Raw genomic sequence first — 12,116 nt, 5'->3', positions numbered from 1 at the left:
ATGCATAATAGGTAATACACAATTATTAGTGCAAATTAATGAAGTCTTAGTGTATTGATTTGCAGCAATTACAGGTGGGAAATCAAACAAATTCAAACTGTCTGTTTCTGGCAGACAATGCTGAGAATAAGGCAGACGATACTGCATGCTTAGCCCAGAAAGACAGACATCACTCAGAAGTAACTTAGAAAGTTTTAAAATAAAGACTAAGTCTACTCGCAATTCACCAGGGCAGCACAGAGACCCTGCTGCACGGTCTGCAGGTTGTGCAGAAGTCAAGATGCAGCTTCCCCATCCTCGTTACATCGCAGCCTCTGCCAGGGTATGCAGTCTTCTGCAAATACACCCAGCCTCAACCGAGACCAGGAAGCAAGCTGTAGAGATGCCATCCTCACACAAGGGTCCCTGGAATCCCAGGATTCCCTTTCAACAAAGTACTGACCATGTGCAGTAGTATCAGGATACTTTGCATCCAGCTATCTGCAACATTCAAATAATGACTCATCGTTACAACACAGACTGCTCTCACCAAAATCAAGAGACTTGAATACCGAGTAGCTCTGAGATGGAAAAAGGAAAGCAGAACAAGGGCTGGTAAAGATAAGAAGGGAAAAAAAGTATCCCCGTGACATATGATGAAGTATTATTCCAGAAATGACTGTCCTCATAAGAGCAGAGAGCTGGATTTAATGTCCTAGAAAGCCCTGAAAATAATCTATTCTGAGGGATAAAACACATTACTTAGTAAACAATAAATACTGCAAATGTCATCTTCAAACTCTTCTTTCTGCCCAGCCATTAAAGCACATCATTATGGGATGGCTTTTACACAAACACACGCTCCTGCTGATAAAAAAACCCCCAAACCTCTTTCCAAGATACAACCCGCACTCACTCGTGGCCAGTTTCTCTCTAACCTGGTACTAGCACTATTGTTAAGGCTAAATAACCACTCCCTACTTCCATGGTTATTTTTTGATGTAACAGAGGCATTTTGGGGGGGGCGCTCAGTTGGGAAACAGTTTATGCATTTATAGATCAGTAGTGCTAGTCTCGGCTTTGCAGGGGTAATCCACTGGGGAATTCTGGCTGGCCCACGCATGGGGCAGGTGGAAGCTCTCCTTGCCGATTCATCTGCTGGAAGGAAAGTTCTGGGGAAAGGCCTCAAGTCAGAAGGAAAGGAAGAAAAAAGAGCGTATAAACCAGGGATAACGGGAGGATCAGGGAGCCATGCTTCTAAAACTGAAGAAATCAGGATAGCCAGTGAGAAGAGGCTCATGATATAATTATGGTTGTGTCCAGAAAAATAACTGTGACTTAAAGCACAAGAGCACTTGTGGAAAAGCAAAAATAGGTTTCTTTACAGCACCACCAGATAGGGTAGGGCTTCTGAGGGAAATGTGAATTAAGTATAGCACAAGTTCAAGCAAACAGAATCTAGCACAGTGTAATGGCAGTTCTGCCCTCAAGGGAGGAGAAAAAGGCAACCCCAAAAACACAGCTTTGCTTGCAGCCCCTGTTAAGGATTTGCTAACAGCCAGACAGACCTGTAGGAGGCCTCTTGATCCATGAGCCTTGTGTAAACAGGAACCACCAGCTCCCCACCTCAATTCGGAAGAACAGGTTTCCTACAGTGAACTCAACAAGCAGAACAGGGTCTGCTCTAACCTCTGCCCTGAAGCCATGCAGCATCCTTCAGATTCGTATATACCTTGCATGGTTTTATGTATGTGTGCATGTGCATGGATTTTTATGTGATTTATATATAAATATATAAATGTTGGAGCCTGTTGTTTCAGTCCTACTTGAAGTTTCCATTGCCCTTTACAAGTTTTCAGGATGGAAAAGGCATCATCCCCATCTTCAAGGATAAGGATCCAAAAAACTCCTGGCTGGACAGCCTCACCCCCAGGCAGGTAACAGAGCAAACACGAAGGACACGGAGGGGACAGGACCAGTCAGCATGGATTTACAAAAGGGGAATTATGCCTGGCCAGCCAGAGAGCCTTCCTCAATGAGAAAATTGGCATGGTGGATGAAGGGAGCACAGGGGATGGATGCTGCCTGTCTTTACTTCGGCAAGGCTTTCCATGCCACCTCCCCGAACACCCTCACAAACTGATGAAGTGAGCCTGGACAAACAGGGATGTGGATGGAAAACGGGCTGAACAGCCCAGCTCAAAGGGTTGTGACCAGTGGCAGAGCCCAGCTGGAGGCCAGTGCCAGGGCAGAGCCCAGGAGTTGAGGCTGTCCAACATCTTCATTAGAGACCTGGACAATGGGACAGTGCACATTCTCAGTGTGTTTGCAGCCGACACGACATTGGGAGGAGTGGTGGATACAGCAGATGAGTGTGCTGCTAGTCAGAAGGATCTCAACAGGCTGCAGAGACAGGCCAGCAGGAACCTCATGAAGTTCAACAGAGAAAGGCAAAGTCCTTCACCTGTGGGGATATCACCTCCTGGTACAGGCACCTATAACAGGTTGCTCAGAATCTTATCCAGTCGGGTTTTATATACCCCAAGGATGGAGACTCCTCAACCTCCATGGACAACCTGATCTAGTTTCTGATCACCCTTAAAATAAAAAGTTTTTGCTCTCATGAGACACCCCTGCATCCAGCTCTGGGGTCCCCAGGACAAGAAGGACATGGAGCCGTTGGAGCAAGTCCAGAGGAGGCCATGGAGATGATCCAAGGGCTGGAGCACCTCTGCTATGGAGACAGGCTGAGAGAGTTGGGGTTGTTCAGCCTGGAGAAGGCTCCAGGGAGACCTTAGAGCCCCTTCCAGTCCCTGCAGGGGCTCCAGGAAAGCTGGAGAGGGGCTGGTGACAAGGGCAGGGAGTGACAGGCCAAGGGGAATGGCCTGAAGCTGCAGGAGGGGAGATGGAGATGAGATGTGAGGCAGAAATCCTTCCCTGTGAGGGTGCTGAGGCCCTGGCACAGGTTGCCCAGAGAAGCTGTGGCTGCCCCTGGCTCCCTGGCAGGGTTCAAGGCCAGGTTGGATGGGGCTTTGGGCAACCTGGGCTAGTGGAGGGTGTCCCTGCCCATGGCAGGGGGTTGGAACTAGATGGGCTTTAAGGTCCCTTCACACCCAAACCACTCTGTGATTCTATGATAAACTGGAATTTCCCGATTTTCAATGTGAGCCCTTTGCCTCTTGTCCTGTCCCTGGACACCACTGAGAGGAGCCTGGCTCCCTCATTTCTACTCCCCCCTCAGACATCTATACCCAAGCATAAGATCCCCCCTGAGCACTCTCCAGGCTGAACAGCTCTCCCAGCCCTTCCTCACATCTCTGGTGCACTAGACCCTCAGGCACCATTGTGGCCTTTGCTGGACTCACTCAAGTCTGTCGCTGTCTCTCTTGTCCTGAAGGAAACCAAGCACTCCAGATAGGTCTCCCCAGGGCTGAGCAGAGGGGCAGGCTCACCTCCCTTGACCCACTGGCAGTGCTCTGAACACAGCCCAGGGTGCTGGAGGACTTCTTTGTCACAGATGCTCCTGGCCAACTTGGTGTCCACCAGGACCCACAGGTTCTTATCCACAGAGCTGTACTGTGTCCACTCCTGGGCTCTCCACTTTCAAGAGAGACAGACAGAATGAAGCAACTCCAGCAAGGGGCCCCAAAGGTGACTGAGGGACTGGATCATCTGATATAGGAGGAAAGGCTGAGAGAGCCGGGCCTGTTCAGCCTGGAGAAGGGATGGCTCAGGAGGAGCTGATCCATGTGCATGAATATCTAATGGAAAGGCGTACAGAAGACTGAGCCAGTCTCTTCTCAACGGCATCCAGAGACAATAGTCAACAGGCACAAACTGGAATACGTTTAAATGTAAGGAATAGCTTTTTTCACTGTAAGAGTGAAACTTGGGAACACGTTGCCCCAAGAGGTTGAGGTGTCTGCACTAGATGTACACAAAACCAGGCCGGCAATGGTCCTGGGAAACCTGCTGTAGCTGACCCAGCTCTGAGCAATGGGTTGGTCTTGGTTATCTCCAGGTGTCCCTTCCACCTTCAACAGTTCTATAACTAAATGCTACAATATATATTGCAATGGAGTCTACCACAATGAAGCATTTTCTTGTTGAATGGACACAAAAAGATCTCATGAAAGTCAAGCATGCTTTAAGAAACAAAGTCCAGCTTTCAGTATTCTGAAATAGCCTGGAGAAGGCATGACAGCTCAAGCAAGCAAGTGGGCTTCCCTACAGGCTGAAATACTGCTAAAGCAATCGCCTCCTTCACAGCTCCAAAAGCACTGCTAAAATACCACAATGTCTCTGGAGTTCAGAATGACACCCATGACTTTTAAACAATTCCAAAATATATAGCCAGTACAATCCTAGTCTATGGAAGGAAAAAAATACAAACCCCAAACTAGAAAACCTGCAAAAACCCAATCACCTCCAGAAACTTTCAGTCCCTTCCAGGCTACCTCACAGAATTCATACACGCCTTGAGAGGTTCTAGTTCATTCTTTGCCACAGACTTCATAGGCAGCTGCTAAGAGAACAGCCTCTCCATTCCTTTCTTCTAAGCTTTGCCTACCATCATCTACCTAGTTTCTCCTAGTTTGTGAATTACCATCTCTGCATTTCATACGTTTCTAGTCTAAGTGATGCACTGTCAATCATTTTCTGCCTTCTATTTCTAGCTAGATGCAGTGTCACATTACCTCTCATCTATATTAATGGCCAGCTGCTGCCAAAAGTAGTAGTCTGACCTCTGCCCACCACTCCATGTGCTTCTGCCACTTGTGCCAGGTCCAGCAATCGGGAAGCTGCAGCATGTGCTGGTTCAGCAAACCAATCTCAAAGAAAACTAACACTACTTTTCCATTCTATCAGTGAGCCAAACTACTTCATCTCGGGCCTTTGCAATTGCCAGACATGCTGCAAACCATCTAGAGCATGAGTTTTAAGGTAGACACATGGAGAAGGGTGCATAGCAGGAGACCAGGAGTAACCCCTTCAGTGACACTCTGTTAGTATTACACATAAGGTGAAAGAGCATCCTATGATTAAATAGTTGTTTCAAGACAATTACTGCAATGCTTGATTATTCAGTCCTATTTCCTTGCCTCCGAGTGATTGCGACTCTGGACAGGGCAGAATAGATGGCTTTGAGGGCGTTTGCTTATGAAAATTTCCTGGCAGTAGTTAAAGATCGTATGGCTAGACTGGTATCATCAGATCTTAAGTCCTAAGCTATGGTATATCAATATAACAGCAATTTCTGTGAAAAAGGACAACCCTGTATTTCAGTGGCTTTTCATTTTCTGCTGCAGCAATTTGTAGAGAAGTACAAAGCACTTTTTTTGCCTCAAGGGAAAAAAAGAGCTACTACCTATAAAAAGATAATGGTATCCAAGGCCCAGTAGAGAAAAACTATGGGATACTTACAATATATGGGCTGACACACTCAAATTGTTCTATGCACAGCACCATCAGAAAAAAAAGTGAACGTTTGTTGTGGGTTCAAAAGAATGAAAAATCATTCATGGACAACAAGGAAAAAAAACTCGAGCGACCAAGGGAATCTTGCTGTATGGATATACCGTTGAGCACACCTGTTAATGCTCCAGATGAGCAACTTGAAGGAAATACCAGTTCTGAGATACAAAGAATACAAAACTCATGGTAAAGAGAAAAAAGAAAAGACACCGAGCAACAAAACATCAGGCTTGGGTGGCACTAACAGAATCTGTCCGTGTTTTTATTCCAGACTTGGGAAAGACATGCAGAGTAGACTTTTTCAGAAGGTTAGTGACACTTGCAGCAACAACCGAGCCAAAAGATCATATCCAATACATACAGGAATAAATGGAAATGAAGTTGGCCGGTCTCTTTCAGACATCATTGGACTGTCAAGTATTGAACCTAGCAGACAAATAACAGACAGAAAAACACCTAAATCTACAGTGTTACTCTGACAACAAAAAAATCACTGACTTTGGGATGTCTGTATTACTATAATTTGTGATGGAAGTTAAATGGTAAAACTGAATTGGCATCATGACAGGTTTATTTAACGCAGACAGCCTTCTGGAGACATCAATTTTGCACAGCTTATTTTTGAACCCTCTACTTCAGAAGCAGAGGTACACTTCCAGGCAATGCCCATTTCTGCACGCTGGCAGGAGATTTTCGTGTCTTATTCCAATACTTCATAGCTGCTTGGACTGGAATGTGATACTCCAAAACGTGAAAACTGTGGAAGTAATGCACTGAGTTTTCTCTCTTTACATGTCTCCTACAGCCTGCAAAGAAACACCAGAACAGAACTGACAGGACACTACACAGTTTCACTTCTACCTATGAAACTACTGTTGTAATTGCTAACATCTTTCATGCTGTTTAATATAATTGATTAATAATGAAACATCCTAAAATTAGCGGTATTTGCAGTCTCTACAAGACAATGACAAATATATATTCTGTTCAAATTTACTCAGTTATCTTTAATAGCTCCTTAAATGTTACCTAAAACATTTAAAAACTAAGATTAAATTTTGTCTATATTGATAGCAATAAGCCTGACAAATTCATCAAGTTGACGCTCAGCTCTTTTGAGTTCAGTTACAGGAAAATACCAAAGTTAACTTCTGGGTTGCAGTGGTTTGCTTTAGCAACATCTGGGGCACAGAAAACTTTAATATTGAACTAGCAACCAAACTTAAAATTGCAGCAGTGTTACCTGTTTTATAACAACACAAAGACTGAAGCATGAGTACCAGGTAAAGAATACATGTAATTACCTCACAAGCGACACTGAAGTCACATACATGCATACTAAAGCTACATTTCACTAAGCAGACTAATTAAAAGTAAACTACCGATATGGAAGTAGTAATACGTATTCTGTTCATAAGTCACATTTATTCCCAAAATGCAGATATTCTATTACATGAATAATATTCAAAGACTGTACGAAAAATGAAGTTTTGAATACACAAGGTTTAGAAACTAACTTTGTACACCCTGAAGTTCAAATTATTTGAGAACAGGAGCTCATCGGGTAAAAGGTTTTGTAAGACTCATGCCTGAACTGTTGGGAGTCTTAAGAAGTTACTGCAGCAGCCATTTAATAAACTCTCCAGTGAGCTAAGCTAAATGATGGCCTGGAGAAAACAACTAGTTAAAATGGCAAAGAACATCCTTTGCTCAGAAGGGCATGTGTCCCTTTTCATATACAGGTATTTCAGTGGAAGGCTTTCAGTGCCAGCCTTCCCCTCTCTCCCTGTGCTTATATCAAAATAACTTAAGTGTCAGAGAATGGTTTGCCTTATTTTTACCTTGGGAAGAAAAGAGCAACATATTGAAGCAAGAATTAAAAAAAAAATAAAAGTACTGCTGCCTCTCATTTAATGGTTTTCCATGTGAACACTTCTACAGTCAAAACTACAGTGACATCCAAGCCTTTCTGCACATGAAATGGAAGCTTTTATATGCATGGATTTTCTTTTTTAATTTGGTTGCTAGATGAGAAAATTCTTGTATTTCCAGACCACAAAGATCAAGTGCAATGTTTCAACTCTCAGTTCTCAAAGATGTACATCTAAGCCTTGAAACTACCACCTTAGCAAAGGTCCCCTGACTTGGCCATTCCCTTCCTAGACTCGATTCCACTTGAGAGTTTATAAAGTCAACTTTTTCCCCCATGAGGGCAGCCAAGCATTAGAACAGGTTGCCCAGTCTCTTTCCTTGGAGGTTTTTAAGACCAGACCGGAGACAGGCCTGAGCAAGCTGGTCAGACCTCAGAGCAGACCCTGCTGCGTGCAGAAGGTTGGACCAGAGACCTCCTGAGGTCCCTTCCATCCCTAAATTATCTCATAATCCTGAGTTTTGAGATTTTGCAGGTAGCCCTGAAAAACTACTTACTTGTTAACTTCCTCTTCCCTGCCTGCTTCTTCTGGGAAAAATACTGGGTAAGGTTTAGTTCTGTTTATTACTATGTAACAAAAAAAACCCCTCCCCAAAACCAAAACAAAACAAATTTAGCCTCAGTTTTTCTGGAGAAACTGCCTGATCAGCTTCAGAGTGCTTAACTAGCAAGAACCACAGGTTGGGTTTTAATACAGCTGACTCAGTCCTGTATCAATCTACCTAAATCTCTTCACCAGGAAAAAACTGGAAAGGGGAAGCAGATGATATACAGTATTTCACAGGGGATATTGTTAATGTGGATCTTTCAGATATTTGGTTGCAACATGGCTCCCTAAATCTGCAGTGGCACACCTGAGGGGAAGCAAACTGCAGCCTGCCTTAAGCAGCTTTGTTTTGCCAATCAAGTCACTGTATTACCTGGGGACATCTTCAATATTGTAAATACTAGGGAAAATTCTTAACTAGAAAGGTATTTCAACTGCACCTCTAACAAAAGTAGCAGCTGCTACTTTAAAAACAAAACAAAACAAACAAAAACCAAAACAACAACAACAACAAAAAAGCAGTGATTGAGGGGAACACAGAAGGCTGAAGGATGTCAGCTGATGACTGTCCCTGGGGTGACTTAACTTTCTCCAGCCCGTTATCTGCTCCACACTTGTCAGAGGTTATCGTGCCACAGCAGGAGCAACAAAGCAAAGGCGCACCCAAAGCAAATCTGTACGAACTTACAGGCTTCCAGAGAGTGACGCTGTCATGCTTTCCTTTCTGCCATGCCTGCTGTAGGAGTAGCCACCAGCAAGAGGAAACAGCACCTTCAAAGTCCAGGGGGACAACACAGCAGGACAGATAGATGACAGTGACATAAGAGCATCAGGGCAGCTTCCAATCACCCCTTAGCTGAACTTGAGGGACTAACTACGTCACCAGCCTGAACACTCACACCCGAGGCGAGCGCAAATCTCTGCAGGTACTACTGAAGAGCAGATGCAGCTATGTTTTTCAGGGTTCCAAGTCAAGAGCAGAGAGCACACGCTTTAAAGCAGCTTCTGTCCAATGGCTCATGACCATGCTGCTGCTGAATCATCTGCTGAAATCACAGGCTAACTTAACATATTTACAGTAACGTGGAACCGATTCTCATTCTCCTTTGAGCAGAGTAGATTACTGGAACCAGGAACCACCAGTTGCATCCCAGGGTAGTCCCCTCTGCTCCAAGAACCAAGGTGCAATGATTTACCCAGAGGACTGAGTCCTCAGCAAAACCAGATGAGCGCTGATGCTACAAGGCTAACCGAGGAAGGCTGCTTGACAGAGGAAGCTGCAGCCAACGGGGAACGCCTTGGTTGACAGGACATGATGCTCACTAGAACTTCAACTAGAACTTCACCAAGAGAACTTCCATTTTCAAGGACTATTACAAAGCATGACCACAACAGTTAACTGGAATACCATCTCCGTCTTATCTGAAGCACACGCTTTCAACCAGACATTTTCTAACTATTTATTGTTCATTTCCATTACAAATACAGCATCGGCCTCAGCTTCTTGTAATATTCTGAAATTTCTTGCTAAGAAAAATTGGAAGTCTATGGAATAACCATATCCTACCATAGGGGTTCAGAGGAAACCAGATACAGTCATATGCCAAGCACCACAAGAAAACATTCTTATGTACAATTTGTAACATGAACGGATTAGTGGCGAAATATTAATACAGACTGGGGCTTCCGGCCAGAAAAAGCTCAAAAAGAAACTGAACTTTTCAATAATTCCACTCTCTACCCGAAATCCCTCCGCTGTATTAGAAAGAACTCTAAGTCCCAAGCAGTAAGCCCACAAACATCAATATTCTATCAAACACAAAAAAGTCCACAAAACTCTTCTATTACAACAGGAAAAAAAAAAACCAACCCACTCTTTCCCAAGATTAGAAATGCAGAATGCTAAATGCTATCGTTTTCCCTTCAATAGCTTGTCAGAAAAACTGAGGGAATACAATCAGTGACTATAACCAACCACTCTGGAGTTTACACTCTCACCAAGGAAGTGAGAGAACTGAATTCCCAAATCTACATTAGGTTCGCAGATACCTCTGAAGTATTCTTCAAAAACTGCTCCAAAATGAAACAACAACAAAAAAAAGACAATTAGTTAAAGCTAAGATCAAATGAGGAAAAAAAAGAATTGTGCTCAACAGGATGGATTGATGTGAATCACCAATTTTAATCATGATTTAGATCAGTCAGCAGGAAACCTTGATTTAATCTATTTTGACCTTATTTTGTATGCAGGCATTACTCAAAAGCTCTGTCCTCCCAGACTGTTAAAACATCTCAATTTGCAATCACATTAGTGGTTGTGTTAACTTTACTACTTCTTCCTACAGGGGAGGCTATTACACATCTATGCATATGGTTTTAAAGTGATAGCATAGCTTAATAAAAATACAAAGATTAAGAACGTAAAAAAGGTAATTAGGAATGGTTATTAGATCATGTATTTCTTAAACATTATGTCCTGAAATTGTTTCAAGCTGCATATGAAATCTAGAATTCAACTAAATTCACAAAGTTTAAAACTCTTCAACTGAAAAGAAGCATAACATTCAGGAAAAAAGAAGGAAAATTTTAGCAGACATTAAGAATTTAAAGGTGACTTATTAAAGCAGTGCCTCACACAGTTAATAAACTGATTTTCTGGTCAAAAACAACTAAACTTTCAGAAATCCAGACAACACTAAAGTGCACTCAAAAGAAATCAGGTTGACTCAGTTTAACCATCCACTGATACAAAAGAGAAGTGGTCCTGCTCCTCTCCAAGACACATGCGCTCCTGTTTCTTCCCATACCTGCCCGACACCTTAGGATGCCAATTCAAATTTTTAACCCCACCGAAATTCACTCTGCAGAAGGAAAAACTGCATTTCTTATTCCAGCAGTTTAGAAAGCTGAATAACCTCATTGAGGGGCAAGAAACACTAGGAGCTGGCATGAAGGTGGTCAACTGCCTGCTCAAGAGTTGGGAGAAACAGGATTGTACTTTTCAGCAACAGTACTGGTGAACAGCTTCCTGCTATCAGAGCCAGAGCTACACACAAGGATACCGACTGAGGAGAAGCTGAGTCAATCTCATAGCTCGACATTTTTGGAAGGAGGAGTACGTCATCCTCCCGCAGATCCCCAACAACTGGTTCTGCTGTCCTGTGCCACCCCTCACACTAGCTCGAGTCTCTGTTGGCTATTTCCATTAGCTGATACAACTGGTTACCCTACAAGGAACTTTTCACTTCTTTTTAAGCCAGCAAGCTGAAGCAACACACAGTAGAAGTTCAGGGAGCATCAACACAGAAGCAGCCGAAGGAGCAGGATCTCCTCTTTCAGGTAGCTAGGAGCTGTTAGACCACCTCAGTTGTTGTCCACCCCCCCCCTCAACTCATAATTAAAATCAGCTTGAAATTTAAATCAACATCAGGTATACTATGTCCCTACCTCTCCCACCTCACCTCTCACCACACATGACCACCCTCTTTCCCAGGCAGCAGTCCTAATACTTTTCTTATTCTTCAGCCAGTTAGTAAAAAAAAAAAACAAAAACAAAAAACCCAACAAAAAACACCATAACAAACAACCCCAAAAAGCAACTCATCTTTTTCCCATTAGTTTGGCCTGTTTAGTATCCTGGCAAGTGCCTGTTGCAAGCTGACTGGTGCATCCTATCATGGAACAAAATAAAGTAACAGCAGGAACTCAGCACTTCTGGAAATTACAGTAGGTATTTAGCTGCCTATCTTTTCAACACAAGAGTCTGACCCCAGCTCTTCAAGTTTTTGGAATCAGAAGATCTCATTCTTTCTTACATTTTATTCAAACATCATAACGGCTGAATAAACAAAAAATATTCTCTTTCAACTACTAATCAGGCTTTTCAGTCAAAAATATTTTCTTCTCAATAGACATTAAAATACTCGTATTTGGAAAAAAATATGTATGTATCAGCATTCACTCCACCACAAAGACTAAATAAGCAGCTTAATGCATGATATGGTAATATTCACAAAGCTTGAGCTCATCTTAAGTTAGAGATGTTTTCTTTCTGATTTATGACTGGAACAATCTTCTAACGTGTTGGAGTATTAGGACTCAAATCAATCACGTGAGCATGCTTCAAAGTAAAATGAAACCCTAACACAGGTTATTAATTCCAAACCTAAACCCAGTTTAATATAT

The 12,116-nt window shown here is 43.0% G+C and overlaps 1 protein-coding gene across 4 annotated transcripts in view; it reads right to left on the bottom strand.

Moving 5' to 3' along the window:
• MIER1 (MIER1 transcriptional regulator) overlaps positions 1–12,116 on the bottom strand; it is a 41,604-nt gene that overhangs the window by 25,954 nt on the left and 3,534 nt on the right. Inside the window, exon 1 of one of the 4 annotated variants that reach the window (XM_054832927.1) lies at positions 5,816–5,877. The exons of the other annotated variants lie outside the window; for them this stretch is intronic. Within the exon in view, the coding sequence (XP_054688902.1) occupies positions 5,816–5,860 (45 nt within the window). The 5' untranslated portion in view covers positions 5,861–5,877. Of the gene's footprint in view, positions 1–5,815; positions 5,878–12,116 lie in introns of those variants that run through there. 4 annotated transcript variants of the gene reach the window in all.

The sequence above is a fragment of the Grus americana genome, chromosome 8 (genome assembly GCF_028858705.1).
Source record: "Grus americana isolate bGruAme1 chromosome 8, bGruAme1.mat, whole genome shotgun sequence".
Lineage (NCBI taxonomy): Eukaryota > Metazoa > Chordata > Aves > Gruiformes > Gruidae > Grus > Grus americana.
Note: the sequence above shows the minus strand (reverse complement) of the source record. Positions and strands in the feature narration are given on the sequence as shown.